Here is a 20,235-nt window from a genome sequence, read left to right on the forward strand (position 1 = left end):
TAAGTCCTACATGAATAAAATTTATATGGAAAACGTGGTAGTACCAGTGCGCAAAAAGTAAACTTATTACCCTGAATAACTTTTTATCTAATGATCATATCTTCACTTTCTGGATCTCAATCTTAGTGGTTCTAGGGGTGACCTGAAATATACGAATTAGTTAGTGCTTTTAGTAAGTTTTTCTATCTTATTTCGTAATTTATAATATCATTTGCTCCAATTAAGTAGCATATTTGAGGTTAGCTATTAAGATTGAGTCCTAAAACGTAAAGATCCGATCTTCAAATCAAATGTTATTCAAGGAGGTTCATTTTTTTTTCTTCAGATCTGTAATTCAGAGAATTCGTTTTTTTCTCTTCACACTGAACATATTTATCTGTACTGTAATACATACATTCGTTCATATACGTTCAGTTATCACTGCGATAATACACATTGTAAAATTGAACCCAATTGAAAGAAATTAAGTTTGGACATGCTTACAGCAGAAGATTTTTACTTTATATTATTTATAGCAAACTTTCCCTTAGGCAATTTTATGGAAATCTTTAAGTCTTTCAAAAGAGTCAAGCAACACAATGTCCTTTCCTGAGATAGTTGTTGTTGTTGTTGATTTACGTCGCACTAGAGCTGCACAATGGGCTATTGGCGACGGTCTGGGAAACATCCCTGAGGATGATCCGAAGACATGCCATCACAATTTTGATCCTCTGCAGAGGGGATGGCACCCCCGCTTTGGTAGCCCAACGACCTGCGCGCGAAGTCGAGCACTTTACGGTAGCACAGTTTAACGAGGACCAATACTTTCCTGAGATAGAGATGGTGCTTTTAAAAGATATATGTTGTGGCACTCTTAGTTTAAAGCCCATCCACCACGACAAGGTGGTGCCACAGTGGATAGGGAAAAAAAATCGGTTTTTAATTGTCCTTAGGCCAAAAACCGTAGAAAAAGCAAAAGTGAAATTGTTTTTAATTGTCCTTAGGCCAAAAACCTTTGAAAAAGCTAAAATTAAGCAAGTTCAAAAGTTAATCAAGGACGGCTTTGCTACATTGCATAAACCGCCAAGAGTTGTCAAAATATGATCGCCCAAAGATTTTCCTGCACTCATTTATGTTAAATAAGTGGGAAGCCGTGTTGACTTCAAAATTCTAAATGATTTTATTCTGCGAATAAATCGCTCAATGTGAACTCGAACTTTAGAAATAATCCTTGAATGAGAGACCTCACGACCAGACAACTGACTTTCACCTCTGGTAAAAGCAGGGACAACAATAATAGCACCCTTCAAACCAACAACTTCCTCAATTCTGAACCCTCTGTCGGCTAGTATCTTGTCCCCACTTTTAACCAAATTCAAGAAGCCAGAGTCAATTGTTATTTCTTTGTCAGAGTGTCTTCCTCCATACAATTTTGACAAAAATATTATGCCGCCATCAGGGCTACAAGCAATCAAAAATTTAACGGTATTATGATGCTTGTAATTGGAGAAGGTTTGACTCCGAGCATCTAAATTACGAGGAGTGTCAATGAAGATCTCAGAACAGTCGATGACACAAATAAAATTTTGAAAAATTTCATGTCGAAAACATTGAGGCATGACTTTAGGCCCGTGAGATGGCCAGGCAATGCAAGAAGATAGAGAGACAGACATCTTTTCTACCCACTCTCTAAATATTCGGCTCACAGTTGCAGAACCAACTCCAAACCTATAAGCAAGATCTTGGTTTAAAAGACCAAGCCTTAGTTTCATGAAGACGATGAGCAACTGAGACTCGGAAGAAAGCTTTGTCTTTACGGCTGGTTTCCACCCAGTGGTCAACCACTGCAATAGAGCACGAAATAAAACAATGCTTTTTAGTTTCGTGAAAAAGTTCACCTGTTTGTCAGAGCTTAAAACATCTGAGGAAGATTTTCTCGACTTTTCACACTGAAAAACCTTCCTTCTTAAGTTGAGGGTTGTTTCTTGACTGTCACCTATATCTTTTTCTAACTTGTCAATATCCATCATGGATAATTCGGTCATTGTTGAAATTGATCTTGTGGCAGCCACAGAACTATCAGCTTGATCTGTATAAAAATAATAATATGTATTCCTTAAAAAATAAAAAATCAGGGATCCAAAAAACAGTGGATAATTTTGCCTTGTTTCTTCAGACCATAGACCATTTTGAACAGGAACGATTGGGGCAAAGTACAGAAATTCAAGACATTCTTAAAGTTGAATAGAGGGCATGGTATGGATCATTGTTTCACAAGTGTAATGGCATGGGATCATTAGTTTACAAGAGGAAAATGCGTTACACATGCTTATTAGTGAATAAGCCTGCATATTGCATTTTCCCTTTGGTGGACGGGTAATAAAAAAAATTCATTTCTATACTTGACTGTATAAATATAATAATGTAAAAAAGTGGAAATACAATTAGAATAAGGAAATTGATAATTCTTAATTAATAATTAAGTAGGAATAATTAGCTGTACAGTAGTAAACGTTTAAGCTAGTTTTCAGAAAAAACTTTGCTCGCCATTTTGAATTGGAAAGACTGAGTTTTGCTTAAAGCTGAGTAGATGGAAAGGTAGATTTTGCTAGAGATTGGTTCTCAGTACATTATCTCAAACTCCTAAATATATTTATGGTAAAAACATATTTACGGATTTTGATAAAGTTCTAGGATATTGTAGAATATTTTTAATTAAGTTACACATAAATTAAATGTGTTAACTTTAAGAATAAATTCAAATCTAAAATAAGTGTTAAAGAACAATACTTAACCCATTAACTGTTGACTATTAAGTTCAGAGTACAATCTGCTTACGATCTTACAAAGTAAACCAGTTTCTCACATGCTATTACTGGCAATTCTCGGCGTGGTGATTTTTGACGAAGTAGTGTTCGTTAAAAAGTTAATCAGGAAAATTTAGTTATTGGCACAGACAGGGCATTATGTCTAACACAAATTTAATGAGAGATAACTCAAAATTAAAAGCTTATCAGACACATGATGCAACTATCCCAAGATTAGAAATTTAACTACATAACAATACAAAAGTGTTCATTAATTTATCATAGAGCACTTTATTCTTAATATCAAGCAAATAAAACCTTGTCACAAACATTTACAAAAAAAAAAAATCATTGTTTACCTTTAGACAATCCACGCCTCACAGTTCTTTCAAACCTCTGCACACTTCCTGAAGCCAAAGAAGTTTATGATGAAAGACTGATGACACATAATCAGCATGATTGGGATCATCAAATTTATTTCCTAATAATTTAAAAAAACAAAATAAATTAAATATAATTAGATGTTATGTATAGATAAGATTTGCAACTGTCCAAAATTTATCAAATAACTGCTAGTTCGTTATTCAGTCACCAAATTATTAAATATTACCATCCTATGGTTGCTTAAACCATTGGGGTATATATAATTTCGATGGGTTAATTTCAAATACCGATTTTATTATCACTGTTTTGAATTAAATTTTAACAATAATTAAATTTTCAGTTTTGCTAATGCTCTGCAATTTACAAATGTTCCACGGTCTTCCACAGAAACGACTGACCAGAAAAATCGTAAGTCACAAGTAAAAAAAAAATATATTAAAATAGCCAAAAACAAAGTAATAATCACCAGTAAACTTTTTTTACCCAAAATTATAGATGTAAATAAATATTTCCTGAAGCACTAACATCAAAACACAGATTTATAAAAATACTTATCACACTTTGACTTATTCTATGTAAAAAAAAAATTTGTTTTCAGCAAACTAGCCACTCTGCTTTATTATTACCACGTTTATATAAACTTGCCTTCGTGTAAGTCTGTCCGGGTGGAATTTTGTAATCGATTTTAAACTAACTTCCCGACTAGCTACAAACTTCAAATTTAGCACACAGTTCAGAATTGGATGACAATGCATGAAAATGAAGAGAAAAAAGACATGCAAAGTAAAATAAAATTAAAATTTAAAAAAAAAAAATTATTTTCGAGATTGTCTTTTGTTGTCGATTCCATTATTTCAAATTATTACGTGTCGGGTGAAAAGATTTTTGTTGTCGGAGTATTTTTATTGGCTGAAAAATCACGTGGTAGGATCCAGTTTTTCCTCATTCATTTCCAGATTGTTTTGGTTGTCATCAGCATAAAACTTATTCTATTACTTTAGTAGTAGTCTTGACTACTCTTGACTAAGAAAAATAATCTAAATAAAAATATATATTTTTAAAAACCACGTTTTTTGTAGTGAAGAATAATAATTAAAAAATAATAATTTTTTAAAAATATAAAATAAAAATTAAAAAAATCATAGTTTAAAATAAAAAAATTCAAAATAAAAAAATTCTAAATAAAAAGTAATATTTTTAAAAACCACGTTTTAGTAGTGGAGAATAATAATTAAGAAAAAAAATTGAAAAACGAAAAACGTGGGGCGCATGAAATACATAACAGTACATATACACATACATTTACACATTTTCTTACTCATACACATGCACAGCCACATATTCATCCACATACATATGCATATACAAAAGCATATTCCACATCCACATTCAGATGCAATTACAATTACTGATATACATACACATATTCTCAAGAGCACACATACACACACTAATATAACATTACTGTTATGTATTTCATGCGCCCCACGTTTTTCGTTTTTCAATTTTTTTCTTAATTATTATTCTCCACTACTAAAACGTGGTTTTTAAAAATATTACTTTTTATTTAGAATTTTTTATTCCTCAATCTATGTGATTTACACATGCATACAAAAATTGTAACTGTTCCACAACTATTAGCAAAAGGTTGTTTTGAGCAAATGCCCTCGAATTTAGTAGTAGACTGACGTTAACGATTAGCTAAGAGGCATGCAAATGATAGATTTTTCAAGACATAAAACATTACATTGTTCACAGGCAAACAGAAAACGAATGTCTAGAAGAAGAATGCTTACACTGAGGACTTAATAACATTAAAATGTCTATCTATAGAATTGTCATACAATACATATTTAGCATGCAGCACATAGAAAGAAATATTTCATAACAACGAATGAAGTATAATGCATTTTGTACATCTGAAAAGTGTTCTTACCGCTAATAAAATGGCTACTACATATTCGATAGTATACTGTGGAAATCCAATCCTTCCGTCCAACAGCATTTTCCCACTGTATCTTCCGAATCGGATCTTTAAGGAATCGGATCATCTTGATTTCTGATAACAAATTTGTGCCAGATCTCCTAGAGCATCCCACAGCGATACAACAAGAGCCACTTCGAGTTTTAGAATTCATTGTAAACTAAGTAATAAGTATTCAAATAACACGTTTGCAAGAAACTTAAAACACACTGATCACGTTGTGAGCCAAATGGCTTTAAAATACACCAGAAACAGTATCCCGGAAGTATAAGCGGCATACAGCTTGCAGCGCTCCCTAGTGTAAAAAACACCATCCATAGGTACTTTATTTACGTCGCACTAAAGGTTCACTATGGTCTATTGGCGATTCAGTGGGAAACATCCCTAAAGATGATCTGAAGATATGTTATCCCAATTTTGATCCTCTGCAGAGAGGATGGTTCCTCCGATCTGGCAGCTTAACGGTCTGTGCACGAAGTCGAGCACTTTGCGACAGAGCAGTGTAACGAGGACCGATACCACGCGCGTATAAGAAGTTCCTACTAGGGATGACACAGTTAGCGAACATTTTTATTAGCTTTGAAGGAGTGCTCCCTCAAATAATCGCCAAACAGCTGTACGTTCATGTTTTTGTTTTGTTTTCGGTATACAGTAGAGCGCCGATTATCCGAACGTCCAATTCTCCGAACCATGTCCGAATTCACCTTTTTTTTTTTTAAAGTTTAGAATACTTTTTAATTTATTGACAATTTTTCTAAATTTAGAAGAAAAAATAATATCCACTACATCTGAAGACCATATCTTCCAAGAATGCGAACTTCAATTTGACAGTCTACAATGGTTGAAATGAGGAAGTAACTTTTGAACAGATGTGTGAGAAGTTCTACAATTGGGGGATGGGTACTTGTCCCTTATGGTTAATGATTACAGTGCTTGGAATCTTAAATCTTGGAATAAAATTCTTAACAAAGAAATAAACGAAACTGAAGTTTCTGAACCAGTAGATCTTCCCGATGAAAAGATGCCAGGTTATACAGCAGAAGAAATTGAAGACTGGTGTCGAGGCTTTGAAAACGAACCAGGATTTTAAATTTTAAACGATGATGAAATTTTGAATGAAAATCGGAACTCCACAGACGAAGAGGAAGAAGTAGGTGATCAAATTCAAGATAGTGGACCTTCTCATACAGAAGCATGCAATTCATTTGATATTGCAATGAATTGGCTAAAACGTCAAAATGATGTTGATCTAGTTCAGTTGATTTATTTAAAAAAAGTCTTGCTTTATTTCTTTTGCAACGGAAAATAAAGAAAAATTTGGTAAAATCATTAATTGATAAAAAAAATTTATGAAAAGCTGAAGTATGATAAAAATAATTCAAAATGATAAAAATAAATCAAAATGATAAAAATAAATCAAAATAATAAATAAAAATATTTAAAAATTGAAAAAAAAAATTTTAAACACACCAGAGCTATTTTAGATAGTGCCAGCAGATCTCGTCCAAATGGGACAACTTTTCTGCAAGTGCGTGTTATTTAACTGTATTATACAACTCCAATTCAAAATATTAGAATAACCAAAAAAGGCATTGTATTATCTTATAAAATGCGTGATATCTTTAAAAATAAACAACGGTGGCGAACGGAAAAATTATTAACCGTCCACAATTAGTTGACGTATGATATTATTGTTCACACGCGCCTAAAGAAGTATTAGAGATTTTATAAAAAAATATTGAAATTTTTCAAAATATTAAAATATTTCCAGAGGCTATTCAAAATATTAGAATATCTGTAAAATTGTGTGATTGGTCAACGTTAATCATAAAATTTGCATAAGTTGCGCCACTGTAGACCTAGTACGCGTATAAAGGCTCGTTTGAAAATCAGATTTAGTTAGTTGGGAGTTAAAATGGGTCGAACAAAAGACATACCGGACACTACCAAGACAGCGATTGTGACTCTACGCAATGAGGGAATTAGTCAACAAATGATTGCCAAAAAAGTGAATTGCTCTCGAAGAACTGTAAGTAAAATTTTAAAAGATTATTCTACAAATCAAAGTTTTAAAAATAATTGCTTAAATAGTGGTCGTAAACGAATAACCACACTGAGACAAGACAGAATGCTGAAACGTGTCGTCACTAAAAATCGCTTCAAGAGCTTGAGATTCATAAGTAGAAAGTGGAGAGAACAAGGAGTGGATGCCTCAACATCTACCACACTACGACGACTCCACGAACTTGATTTTCAATCACGTTTGCCCAAGAAAAAGCCGCTACTTACACGCCAGCAAAAACGAGCCAGAGTGAGGTGGTGCAAAGACAGATTGCAATGGGGTATTCAGGACTGGAATAACGTACTTTTTAGCGATGAATCGATGTTTTGCGTTTCCCACGGTCATCAGGGTGTCCGTGTTTGGTGTTGCAAGCAGGAAGCTTTTACCACAGATTGCTTGAAACGCTCAGTGAAGTTTAGCACTTCTGTAATGATTTGGGGGTGTATGGGTGCTGAGGGCTTAGGAAAGCTGTGCATTTTGAAAGGAAGGGTAAATTCTGAAGTATACAAGGAGGTACTTGAACATTTTATGATTCCGTCATCGGAAGATCTATTTGAGGATGACTTTATCTTCCAACAAGACTCTGCATCTTGCCACACGTCAAACGCCACCACTACTTGGCTTACTAACAATAAAGTCAAATTACTTCCTTGGCCGGCCAATTCCCCCGATTTGAACCCCATCGAGAATATATGGGGTTTAATGAAGAAATGCCTTCAGGATTTAGATCCAAAGGACAAAAATGAACTCATAGAAAGCGTGAAATCCGTTTGGGCAACTATCAGCAAAGATGACTGCAAAAAAGTAGTGCATCGTATGCAAAATCGTTTGCGTGACGTTATTGAAGCTAAGGGAGATGCCACTAAGTATTAACTCTTCATGCAGATTTCATTTAAATGAATTATGCTATTTTTGTTCATGTTATTCTAATTTTTTGAACCACTGTGAAAATTATTCTAATCTTTAGAATTTTTAGAAAAAATTCATTGTAAAAACTTTTGCAATATCATAATAATTTATTTATGTTATGTTCATCTACAAAACATGTAGAATGTGATAACACAGTTCAAAATTCTCAGGTATCCATTTTTACCAAAATAAATGCATATCTCAAACCACTATGTGCTTTATTTATCATTATTCTAATATTTTGAATTGGAGTTGTAATTGCTATTATTCATATTTGAATAGGCCCTGCTGTGGAATGATTGTAAAGACACGGTTTCTAGTCGAACAGTGAAGTCAAGCATCACTGGCTGCTGTCTGTAAGCTGGTGGGTGACCACTTAGATCAGCCTGCGTAGGGACCGAGGGTGCGGTGCGTGGAATCAGTCCTCGTTAAAGTGTTCGACAGTAAAGTGCTCGACTTATATATAAAGAGTATAAAAATAATTCTTGACACGTATAAAGCAATAACTAAATGATTAGGTGCAGTATTTTGAATAAATAGGATTTTCAAAGTAATCATTTTTTGCTACTAACAAGTTTTGTACTTTGTTTATTAATTATTTCAAAAAAAAAAATCCTCCTTGTTATAGCACCGATATAATCGGTTGCCTCTGTTAACTGCATGGTGCTTACACATTTTGTTTTGTTTATGAAAATGTTCAGATAGTTTTTTTAAAAGTCAGTTTATGAAAAATTATATTTTATTACCTTTAAAATCACTACAATATTTTCATAACTTTCATTAAATGTATTTAGAGTAGTAAACTTCTACTCGCTTCGCTTACTCACTCAATTCAAATTAATAATTTCACAGTAACTTTTAATCGTTAAGAGCGAAACGATAATTGCATTAAAGTTAACAATTGTTAATTTGAAAGATTCCGAATTTTATTTTATTGTATAGCAGAGATTTTTTTTCCTATTCTATTCTGATTAATTAAACTTAATGATTTTGCTCAATTACTATTTAAAAATTTTTTTTTACTATCTCATTTTGTTATAACATTCTTTAAATATTTTTCAACAAAAATATTATTTAGTTATAATGCGAAAAGTTAATACTTATTAATGCTTTAAAATTTTTAGCAGCTATTTTGTACTAATTATTTTTTTGCATATGTTCATTATGCGCAGTTTCATAATAATGTTCATAAAATTCATTGAACAATTGAGTATTACTTTTTAAAATGATGATACGAGGGTTGCTATTTATATTTCTGGCCTTGTCAACAGTAAGTGTTGCTAGGCGTCTGCAGACGATTTTAATCGAAAGTTTGATATTTTTAAACATAAATTCACCAAACGATTTACCATTATAGCTTCATTTGTGTTGTTGACAGTAAATTGAAAAGTTCTTCTCGTTCAAAAAATGGAATTGAATCGTGAACATTTTCGTGCCATTATTTTTCATAACTTTCGACGTGGATTGTCAAGACAAGAGTGCTTCGATTAACTTAATTCTTTATTCAGCGATAAAGCGCCATCCTACAGCACTGTAAAAAATCGGTATAACGAATTTAATCGTGGTCGATGTTCGATCCAGGACGAATCCCGTGCAGGTCGTCCAAAATCCGTTGTTGTGCCAGAAAAGATCAATGCTGTACGCGAACTGATAAAGCAAGATCGTCATATGACATACCGTGAGATAGAGGCGTCTTTGGACATTAGTATGACTAGCATCAATAAAATATTGCATGAACATTTGAGCGTAAAAAAAATTTGTTCGCGTTGGATCCTGCATAATCAGATAAACGCTTAAAAAAAGGCTCGTGTCGATTGGTGCAAGGAAATGTTGGAAAAATACGTTCAAGGAACACCAAAGGCTGTGTATAACATCTACACAGGTGACGAATCATGGATGTATGCATATGAGCCAGAAACAAAACAGCAATCAACTGTATGGGTCTTTTAAGGCGAGGCAAAACCAACAAAAGTTGTTCGAGGAAGAAGCACATCGAAACAAATGATTGCCTGTTTCTTCGGCATTAACGGTCATGTGGCAACAGTGGCGTTAGAGCAACGCAGGACGGTCAATTCTGAATGGTACATGACCATTTGTTTGGCAGAAGTCATCGGAGAAATTCGAAAAAAGCAGAAGAACAGGCGAATTATTCTTTATCATGACAATGCGAGCTCTCACACATCGACTCAAGCAAAGGCATTTCTGACGCAGCGAAAGATCGAACTGATGGGTCATCCGCCGTACAGCCCTGATTTAGCACCCAATGACTTCTTCTTATTCCCACACATCAAAAATAAATTACGTGGACAACGATTTTCGACCCCCGAAGAAGCGGTTGATGCATTCAAAACGCATGTTTTGGAGTTAGCTCAATCGGACTGGAAAAAGTGCTTTAAAAATTGGTTCAAACGTATGCAAAAGTGTATTGATCATCATGGGGAATATTTTTAAAAACAATAAAACCAATTTCGATCCTACATATTTGTTTTTTCATTATTAGGCCAAAAATATAAATAGCAACCCTCGTAGAATTTAATAATTATTTCATTTTATATTTATTAAAAGGTAGATAAATAACTTCGTCATAAAGTTTTACATAGTATGGTAACATTATGCGATTGCTCTATATTAAAAAAAAGAACCCAACCAATTTAGTTACATTAATAGTTTTTAGACTTAATAGGCATTCATTGATCTAAAGCTGACAGCTCTTGATGAAGGTCATATTTTATCTTTTTTACATATTGACAAATTTCATGTTTACTTACTGATTATTTCTTTAAAGCATTCTTTAAATAGCAGGAATAAAAAACACAACCTATTTACGCATAGAACTGGATATATATATATATATATATATATATATATATATATATATATATATATATATATATATATATATATATATATATATATATATATATATATATATATATATATCTTAGTATTAATCGGGATTAATACTAATAATTCGAATACCGAACCGATAATCCGAGTCAACTTAACCTCAGAAAACGACAATCCGGAATTCGAACTTGCAATTTTAACTTCATGATTCAAATTGTTTTAAAAATAAAATAAAATTTATGAAAGAAATAATATACCAGTAAATTATTTATCTCTTATTTAAACGTATTTTTCTTATGCTGTTACGATTTTCAAATTCTGCTTGTTGTGTGTAAATGTTAAACCTCTCTAGAAATAGAGAAATTTTTTTTAGAATTCAGACACAAAAAAAAAAAAATTTATTTTCTTTCTATTGTAAATTTAATAACAGACATATGGAGTGAAAAATCGTAATATTAGAAGGGGCTGAGTTCCTTAATTTATAGAAGGACTAAAGCCCCCCCCCCCTCCTTGTTCCTGCTTTTTTTCCTCTTTAACTTCACTGATAAGTGTTTAATAAACTTTCACTTCGTGGACTGTAAAAATAAATTTTTTATTTCTATGCACACGCATTTCACTATTACACAAGTACTACATCCGCTAAATTGCGGAACGTTTTCAACACTGTAGATTTTTTGTTAAATACCAATAGATGGCGCTGGGCAGAACAATAAGTTATTGAAGAGGGAACAGCAAAGAAATAGGAATTTTGTTTTTAAAATTATCAACTGTAATTATTCTTTTTTTCTCTCTCTTCGAAGCATTATTCATCTTTTGGCGTTGCTCCAAAAATATTTTCAAGTTTTTACGTGCAATCTGCTTTCTCATGTTGTGATTTGTTTAAGGAAATACGAGTCAGATAAAAGAATACTTTGAATGGTAGAAAGGGCTGATTTATTTTTCTCGTAGATTAATCATTCCTGGTCACAATGGATATTACATTAAATCAATATATCGGTATATTTATTGGAATACTGATTACATATTTGCTTTTCAGGTAGGATTTTTTTATTATTTAAAGTTATTTAATTTATAAAAATTAACTAATTTAAAAATAATTAGTTTTAATATTTCAAGCGCAAGAAGGTTAGATCCAAAAAGGTTATATTTGCCACGCAATGAAAAAATAAACGTATGCGACAAAAAAATAATCAGAAATGAGATTTTTATGCACATTTGGTATTATTTTTAACAATAAATTACACATCAAATTCAATTTTTCAAAACTATGTTTTCTGAAATTCTACTTTAATGTTAACAGTTGTAAAAAAAAATAGCTGTTAAGGCACTGTTCTAAAAATCTATCTTGCGTTTTTTATTTTTCCAATTTTTAAGATAATCAATTAAGATTTTTTTGCAGAAGAGTAGTAATAGTAGTAAGAAAGGATTAGGATTGATGTGTGGGATTAGTAACCAAGTAACGTAGATAAATTAGGGCAATTACAATAAAAATCACTATGTCTCTTAATTTTTAAATTGAAGCACGGCGTGCTTTAAGAATAATGGTTATGTGTGATTGGAGCTTACAGGCGCGGATTCATTTAGTAAAATGTGACTATGCGTTAATCTCGTATAGCAATCTTGTGATGCCAGAATTGGCATACACATATTTATTTTCTATCTTTTAAAATATCCTTCATTACTTAAGCTTATTTTTATTAATGGAAGAATTACTTTTAAAATAAATCAAAAACTTAATCTTTTTAAGCGAACATAAAATATTTATTTCTTCTCTTCCAGATCAATGTAACGGATACTTTCTTTTTATTTCATTATTATGCAGACATATAAATTTACTGTCGCCTCTAATCGAAAACAAAAATCTATTTATAACTTTTTATTCTAATTTTCCAACGGCTAAATGTTTCCGTTGCATGGTTATAATAATTCACATAAATTTGTTGGCGACTCGTGATCGCCAAGGTGTTCTTTTTAACCCATGTGGATATGCTAGTTGGCTTTGTTTTTGGCTATGATATATTATGATAAATCGCCAAATTTTGGATCTCCTACCCATACTCTTTCTCTGTCCGTTGAGAATAAATATATTCACTTTGAATTTCTAAATTGGAAAGGCTGGGACCCCTTCGGGGAACTCCCAGTCTTAATTTTCTAACGGTCAGAAATGTTGTTCTGCCTTTATGATCTCTCAATAGAGAGTATTATTCTTTTTTCATCCCTTTAAGGGATTTCTTATTTTATTGATGAAGTGGCCACTATAGAAATTTTAAGTTATGATTAATAAAACCTAAATTTACATTCAATGATTTGCACATTATTTCCTGGAAACTCAACGTTATTGTTTTTATTCATCCAATATTGGCCAAAATGAACATTCATACATTCCACTATCAACGATACGGTTAATGAAGGAAGCAACAAGCTTTCATCATTACAAAAGTGGTGCCTAATGACGGGGAAACGTATCCTGTAAGAATATTTACGTCCATCATGTATCATTCCTATTTGCATCCTGTTTGAAACTACAGCCGATGTCAAAATCTTCAAGATCCTGATAAAAATTTCCGAATGTCATCAGCAGCATACCAGTGCGTTTGAAAAAACGAGTCATCTGTGTTTCTCATAAAACTGTCTGAAATCAATTTCTACGGTGTTTCTAACATCTTCAAAAGTGTTCGGGTAAATTTCACCTTCAAGAAATTGATTATTTAGGATTTAAAATATCAGAACAAAAAGTTTTACCAATTGAATCAAACATCATTAAAATTACATCTTTTCCTATTCCAAAAACTAAACGACAACTTAAGAAATTCATTGGTGTTTGTGGATATTATAGAAATTTAATACCATGTTATGCTAAGCAAATTCAACCGCTAATTGATTTGACCTCCCCTAAAGTTAAGTTTAAATGGACTCAAGAACATCAAAATGTTTTTAATTCTCTGCAAGAGATATTTTTCAATAAACCATTCATTAGACTCCCACAATGGGATAAAGATTTTATTTTAAATACAGATGGTTCAAATTTTGCTATTTCTGGTGTACTTTTACAGGAATTTGATGGTAAACTGTCTCCTGTGTCATATTTTTCCAAAACACTTAAAAATGCAGAAAGAAAGTACCCTGCTATCAAAATCGAATTAATGGCTATAGTAAAATCAGTTTTGGCTTTTAAACATTATCTGTATAATAGACATTTTATTATTTTATCTGATAGTAAACCCCTTAAACATTATAAGAAAACTTCTTCTCCCATGGACTTAACAACTAGATGGTTAATTCAGTTAAGTGAATATTCTTTTACTTTTAAGCACATTTCTGGAGTCAAAAATGTTTTGGCAGATTATTTTAGTAGATTAGAACAAGAACCTCCCCAACAGGATATATGTAGTAATCCTCAATTACTTCAAGTGAATGATGAAATATTTCCTTTTATTGAAAACTCTAATGATGATGAACAAAATTATATAAATAATACCAATGTAAACAAAGACCCCCTTTTGGAAATTTCTAATCATACATTTTTAATTGAACAAAAATTGGATAAAAATATCAAGAAAATTTATAGCAATATTGAAAACAAACAATTCACTAAATCGAATCAACATTACTTTATTGATTCTGACACTAAATTATTAATGTATGTACATATGGAAAATGATAGAGAATTTCCTGTCATTGTTGTTCCTAAATCCTTAATATCTAAAGTTCTTGCAATAATTCATCTTCCACATTTTGGAATTAAGAAAACTTACCAATTTTTAAAATGTAGATATTTTTGGTATGGTATGTATTCAGATACAGAAAATTTTGTTAAATCTTGCCCCAAATGTATGGAAAATAAACATCATAGAATACCTCACGCTCCTTTACAAAATAATTTTATTCCCAAAAGACCATCTGAATTTGTTTCTTTAGACATAGTAGGACCTTTTTCTAATCAACAATATATTTTAACTCTTATTGATCATTTCAGCAAACATTTAGAACTTTTTACATTAACAAAAATTACTACCGAAGCTGTCACTGATTGTCTTTTTGCATATATTTGCACTTATGGCAGACCTGATATGATCTTAACAGATTTAGGTACTCAATTTACATCAGAAATATTTGAATATTTTTCAAAATCATTAGGAATTAAAATGAATCACACTACTTGTGCACATCCTGCCGCTAATTCTGTTAGTGAACGGATTAATACCAGCATAAAATCAACAATAAATTCTTTAATGAAAGATGGCATAAATTTTAAAAATGCAGCAAGAATTCATAAAAACTTGTATAATGGTGCTAAGCATAGCACAACTGGATTTTCACCTAATATAATACATTTCGGTCGAAATTTGTCATTAATTTTTGATACTTATAATCCCGATATTCAAGTACAACAAATAGATAAAGGACATTATTTGGATAAAATTCTTTCGGATTTAAATAAAATGTATGATAAAACTTATGAAAATATTGCAGACGCCCAATGTAAACAAAACAAAAGTAATAATGAAAAATCAAAACTCAGATGCTTAATACCTAATGATATTGTGTATATTAAATCAAGGGATAAATATAACAAAAAGTTTTCTGGTCCTTACAAGGTTATTAAAAAGCATACTGATGTAACATATTCAATTCAAATGTTAGATAATCATCATGGTAGGATTTTTAAAATACATATTGATAGATTATTATTAATGAATAAAAGAAAGGAACATTTAAATGATAACGATAATGTCTCTAGGAATAATGATAATTATAAATCTCGTTACAATTTAAGGAATAGAATCGTTTAGAAAATTTTTTTGGTTTTGTGAATGAAAGATAAATGATTTTTCGAGTCTTTCCTGCTGTAAAGGCAGTAACATTTTGTTTACAAATATAAAGTAAAACATTTTTTTTTTCATTCATATAAATATCTTTTTATTTCAAGTGTATTTTCAATTTATATATTTACTATTTTTGCATTTCAAGTATATATTTTTTACTTGGTTTTCATATGTGATAATGAAAACAGACTTAAACAAGTTGCAATCACAGTAAAGCTTTGGTGTAAAGATATTTTGTGCAGTTTAAATATGAAGAACTGTATGATTGATTAAAAGTTCAAGCAATATAAATATTTACATGAAAGAAATCGTTTACTCTAAGAACTCATCAAATTTTTATATTTCAATCTTTAACCCTTATGCACAATGGATGCTAACACAAAGCATTCTAGGATTAGTTGGTAAATAATGAATATTTTATAAGATATGGAATTCATAAATAATACTTGTATTTATATATTTAATTGAATTTCAACCACATGCTCACATTTAACAAGTACTATAGTGCAGTAAAAATAAATTTTGATATCTATATTGATTAAATTCTATCTCATTGTTGCTGTTGTTTTGCATGGAGGCATCTGTGCGGAATGATTTATGGTGATTTTCTTTACTTAGGCGCCAGGTAATTAAATTCATTAAGTGACGTAGAGATAAGATTTTTTTATTACAATGTAAATAAACATGAATAATAAATTCAATGGTAATATTTCTTTAAATTTAGAACAACTGTAAAGATTACATGGATTATAAGTTGTAATAATGTAACAACAATAATTTTTATTAACAATATTGGACATGTTACTCAGTCCTAAATTTTTTTTAAACGTGAATTGAAATAAGATAATATATTTATACTTTCCTGTGCATAAAAAAAAAGGGTTATTTAATACAAGCAATACACACCAAAATGCTACTTTTTGATTTAAATACTTTTACTGTGAAAAGCTAATGCAACTTTTAGTGAATGTTTTTTAATGAGCTATTTAATAATTGTTTAAAATAAAGATAAGAATTCTTTTTGCTGAGTATAAATATTTAGATGAACATAATAAAATGTTCAGATTTTTTTTCATGCTGAAATATATAAGTTTGAAATAATGGAGGCAAACAAAACTGAAGTAAATTATTTTTCTCAAGAAAAGGACTTGTACGAAAAGGTAGAAATAATAATATTGTAAGTTTGCTCTTCTCTCTGAGTTGAGAGAAATTAAAAATATCCTGGCCAGGTCATGACAATGCTAAGCAAATGTAGCATTTTAAATACTCAGCAAAATTTTCGTATATTTATTATATCGGTATATTTATTATACAATATATCGGTATATTTATTGGAATACTGATTACATATTTGCTTTTCAGGTAGGATTTTTTTATTATTTAAAGTTATTTAATTTATAAAAATTAACTAATTTAAAAATAATTAGTTTTAATATTTCAAGCGCAAGAAGGTTAGATCCAAAAAGGTTATATTTGCCACGCAATGAAAAAATAAACGTATGCGACAAAAAAATAATCAGAAATGAGATTTTTATGCACATTTGGTATTATTTTTAACAATAAATTACACATCAAATTCAATTTTTCAAAACTATGTTTTCTGAAATTCTACTTTAATGTTAACAGTTGTAAAAAAAAATAGCTGTTAAGGCACTGTTCTAAAAATCTATCTTGCGTTTTTTATTTTTCCAATTTTTAAGATAATCAATTAAGATTTTTTTGCAGAAGAGTAGTAATAGTAGTAAGAAAGGATTAGGATTGATGTGTGGGATTAGTAACCAAGTAACGTAGATAAATTAGGGCAATTACAATAAAAATCACTATGTCTCTTAATTTTTAAATTGAAGCACGGCGTGCTTTAAGAATAATGGTTATGTGTGATTGGAGCTTACAGGCGCGGATTCATTTAGTAAAATGTGACTATGCGTTAATCTCGTATAGCAATCTTGTGATGCCAGAATTGGCATACACATATTTATTTTCTATCTTTTAAAATATCCTTCATTACTTAAGCTTATTTTTATTAATGGAAGAATTACTTTTAAAATAAATCAAAAACTTAATCTTTTTAAGCGAACATAAAATATTTATTTCTTCTCTTCCAGATCAATGTAACGGATACTTTCTTTTTATTTCATTATTATGCAGACATATAAATTTACTGTCGCCTCTAATCGAAAACAAAAATCTATTTATAACTTTTTATTCTAATTTTCCAACGGCTAAATGTTTCCGTTGCATGGTTATAATAATTCACATAAATTTGTTGGCGACTCGTGATCGCCAAGGTGTTCTTTTTAACCCATGTGGATATGCTAGTTGGCTTTGTTTTTGGCTATGATATATTATGATAAATCGCCAAATTTTGGATCTCCTACCCATACTCTTTCTCTGTCCGTTGAGAATAAATATATTCACTTTGAATTTCTAAATTGGAAAGGCTGGGACCCCTTCGGGGAACTCCCAGTCTTAATTTTCTAACGGTCAGAAATGTTGTTCTGCCTTTATGATCTCTCAATAGAGAGTATTATTCTTTTTTCATCCCTTTAAGGGATTTCTTATTTTATTGATGAAGTGGCCACTATAGAAATTTTAAGTTATGATTAATAAAACCTAAATTTACATTCAATGATTTGCACATTATTTCCTGGAAACTCAACGTTATTGTTTTTATTCATCCAATATTGGCCAAAATGAACATTCATACATTCCACTATCAACGATACGGTTAATGAAGGAAGCAACAAGCTTTCATCATTACAAATCTGTTTGCAAGAACTTAAATTTTTCTGAAGTTATTTAGCATTTAATTAAAAAAATAATGGAAACAGAAAAAAGAAAATTTTTTTTCTTCATATCTTACATTTTCCGAAGTAAATTATTTTTAAAAATTGATCATGTCACTCGAGTGACACTGTATAGAGGCTATTTCGAGTTATGTCATAAATCGGAATGTATTTAGAATCTTATTATACATAATTATTGTTGTTTGGATATATATATATATATATTTGTTACGCTTTGAAAGCATTAACATAATAAGTTCGTAGTGTGGCTGGTATTTATTGAAAAAGATACAGGAAAATGCAGGAATCATATAATTTTATTAAAGTTAGGGCCAGAGGCCCACAAATGAGAACATTACATGTTGGTGGATAGATAGAGAAGAGTACATTTGACCTTGGAACGAGGGTTTTTATATCTTTCTGGACAATATATTTAAATATTAATAGGTCTTAGTAACGTGGGACTGATCAATTTCCCAAGCTACTAAAGACACATCATCACATTTTCTGAGATAATTAGATCAATATTATTACTTTCTTTGTGGGAAAGGTTTTAAATGATTGCGCGTTAGATAAATGCTTTATTTATGGATTATATTTGATATATAATTATTTTAAGCTTGGGATAAATATATATAATATGAGGCGCGATGGCTCAGTGGTTAAGGCACTGATCCATCATTGTGAAGAGCTAGGGATCGATCCCTAAGGGTGGCTTGAAGCCCAACTAGCTTCAGATCGATGAGAACCAGCATGTCCGGGAAATAAAGGTGGCATGTGCGCGAAGTTGACCACATTGCCACAATCATGCCGCGTGTCACAAAATTCTGGAGCCTTAACAACTATGACCTTCCTGGCCCACAACGGGCTGTTACGGGAATGTTTTTCTAACATAATTTAATAATATAATATAATTAAAATATTTATCGAAACAAAGTAAGAAATATGATAAAAAATTTAGGTCAATAGATAATAGATGAATACAATTGGAAGTATCACATAATACCTGCATTGGAAGTATCACTTTAAATTATGTTTTAATGACTAATCTATTTCGTGCTAATCTTATGATGTTTTGATGAAGAAGTTACGAGTTTGTGTACTGACTAATAATTCCAGCACATCATACTTAATTTAACAGAAAATCTGTCATAATAATAAAATGATTAAAGAGAAAGTACTTAAACATAAGGGTAAAATGCATTTCTTTGATGGGGGTAAATATTTAACTACTTCATTGGGTTCAAAAATGGATTCTATGAAAAAAAGGTACCTGGAAAAAAAGGTCCCCGGAAAAAAAGGTCCCTGTAAAAAAGGTACCTGTATAGGGAAAATTCTGTAGGGGAAAAATCCTCCCAACTTCCCCGATTGGCTACTTTAAGCCTCACATTAGCAACTTCTTCACAAAATATAATTTAAAATAGAAAATAACACATTTTTCACTTAAAAAAATTACAAAAAAAAGTAAAACATTATTGAAAAATTTAAATAGTATCTTCCTGCTTTAAAAAATAATCAAAGAAGAATAAATAAATGAAATAAAATTTAAAAAAAAAAGTAATACAGCCAGCCCATAAGTCCCCCCCCATACCCTTTTTATCTCAATGATCTAATCTGAATTATTACAGATAAAAAGAATATTCATTGAAAC

At 30.9% G+C, this 20,235-nt stretch overlaps 2 protein-coding genes across 4 annotated transcripts in view; one reads left to right on the forward strand and one right to left on the reverse strand.

Annotated features, from left to right (window-relative positions):
- Positions 1-1,109: 1,109 nt before the first annotated feature.
- LOC110282200 (uncharacterized) lies at positions 1,110-5,308 on the reverse strand. Its single transcript, XM_087152797.1, has 3 exons — positions 5,107-5,308; positions 3,181-3,267; positions 1,110-2,068 (listed from the first exon to the last, which is right to left on the reverse strand). Exons 1-3 carry the CDS (start codon positions 5,306-5,308, stop codon positions 1,110-1,112), a joined length of 1,248 nt encoding a protein of 415 aa, XP_087008923.1.
- A 6,383-nt stretch (positions 5,309-11,691) lies between these two features.
- The window catches only part of LOC107452927 (cytochrome P450 3A6), a 31,517-nt gene continuing 22,973 nt past the window's right edge, over positions 11,692-20,235 (forward strand). Inside the window, exon 1 of one of the 3 annotated variants that reach the window (XM_087153944.1) lies at positions 11,692-12,008. In XM_087153944.1, the coding sequence (XP_087010070.1) occupies positions 11,941-12,008 (68 nt within the window). In that variant the 5' untranslated portion in view covers positions 11,692-11,940. The remainder of the gene's footprint in view (positions 12,009-20,235) is intronic. The other 2 variants (XM_087153945.1, XM_087153946.1) reach the window with 2 other exon arrangements.

Source organism: Parasteatoda tepidariorum, chromosome 10, assembly GCF_982258835.1.
Source record: "Parasteatoda tepidariorum strain Cologne lab strain chromosome 10, Ptep-v5.0, whole genome shotgun sequence".
Lineage (NCBI taxonomy): Eukaryota > Metazoa > Arthropoda > Arachnida > Araneae > Theridiidae > Parasteatoda > Parasteatoda tepidariorum.

What these genes read in the sequence shown, in the direction of transcription:
- LOC110282200 (XM_087152797.1), bottom strand. Translation starts at nt 5,308, where the DNA reads ATGAATTCTAAAACTCGAAGTGGCTCTTGTTGTATCGCTGTGGGATGC. An exon ending in TAGTAGCCATTTTATTAGCG is followed by an intron (nt 3,268 to 5,106) that starts GTAAGAACACTT and finishes TTAAATTATTAG; the next exon opens with GAAATAAATTTGATGATCCC. An exon ending in GCTTCAGGAAGTGTGCAGAG is followed by an intron (nt 2,069 to 3,180) that starts GTTTGAAAGAAC and finishes ATTTTTATACAG; the next exon opens with ATCAAGCTGATAGTTCTGTG.